General features: G+C 63.4%; 1 protein-coding gene across 1 annotated transcript; it reads right to left on the bottom strand.

The window, feature by feature from the left end:
• Positions 1–3: 3 nt before the first annotated feature.
• On the bottom strand, positions 4–633 carry MPZ (myelin protein zero; the record flags this gene model as incomplete). The annotated part of the gene is made up of 3 exons (XM_009697502.1): positions 4–86; positions 157–373; positions 467–633. Coding segments are annotated over 3 exons (467 nt in total), but the record flags the coding sequence as incomplete, so codon positions are not given.
• Positions 634–808: the final 175 nt, after the last annotated feature.

Here is an 808-nt window from a genome sequence, read left to right on the forward strand (position 1 = left end):
GAGATAGATGAGAGCCACCACTATGGCCACCAGCAGCAGAGCCCCGCCGATGATAGAGCCCAGCACGACGCCGTAGCGGGTGGGCACTGTGGGGACACCAGCACCCCGTCAGCCCCCCCGGCCGGAGCAGGGAAATGGAGGCGGGGGCGGGACCACCAGTGCCAAAAAAGACGTAGAGCGTGACCTGGGAGGACTTGCCCACGATGTCAGGGGGATTCTTGACGTCGCAGGTGAAGGTGCCGTTGTCAGTATAGTCCAGGTTGTGGATGACGATGGAGCCATCTTTGCGTTGGGGGTTGCCCACCCACTCCATCCGCTCCTTGAAGCTGCCCACGTCATCGATGTAGGGCTGGCCCTTGGCGTAGTGGAATATCTAGCGAGAAGGACAGACACAGGGACATTGGGGTCATGGTGGCTCCTGGTACGGCAGGGGCACTCCCAGCCCCGAAGCGGAAAGGGTGCTTACGGAGATGCTGTCGCGGGAGCCCTCGGCTTGGAAGTGCCAGGTGATGGAGATGTCCTCGGAGATCCACTCACTGGACCAGAAGCTGCAGGAGAGGGTGACGTGGGAGCCGACAGTGCCGTACACCTCCCGCTGTGTGTACACGTGGATGGACGACGTCGGGGACGGCCCTGCCAGGGGTCACAAACCCGTCAGCCCTGCGGGGGACCCCGGCACAGGGATGGCGCCCATCACCGAGGCCCCTGACTGGTCAGTGCCTCCACACCAGCCCCGTGCCCAGCCCCATGCTGCCACCAAAAGGCTTTTGTTGGCCCTTTTGTTGGCACAAGGGCTAGTGGGGGACAG

The sequence above is a fragment of the Cariama cristata genome, unplaced genomic scaffold (genome assembly GCF_000690535.1).
Source record: "Cariama cristata isolate BGI_N322 unplaced genomic scaffold, ASM69053v1 scaffold25243, whole genome shotgun sequence".
Classification (NCBI taxonomy): Eukaryota; Metazoa; Chordata; class Aves; order Cariamiformes; family Cariamidae; genus Cariama; species Cariama cristata.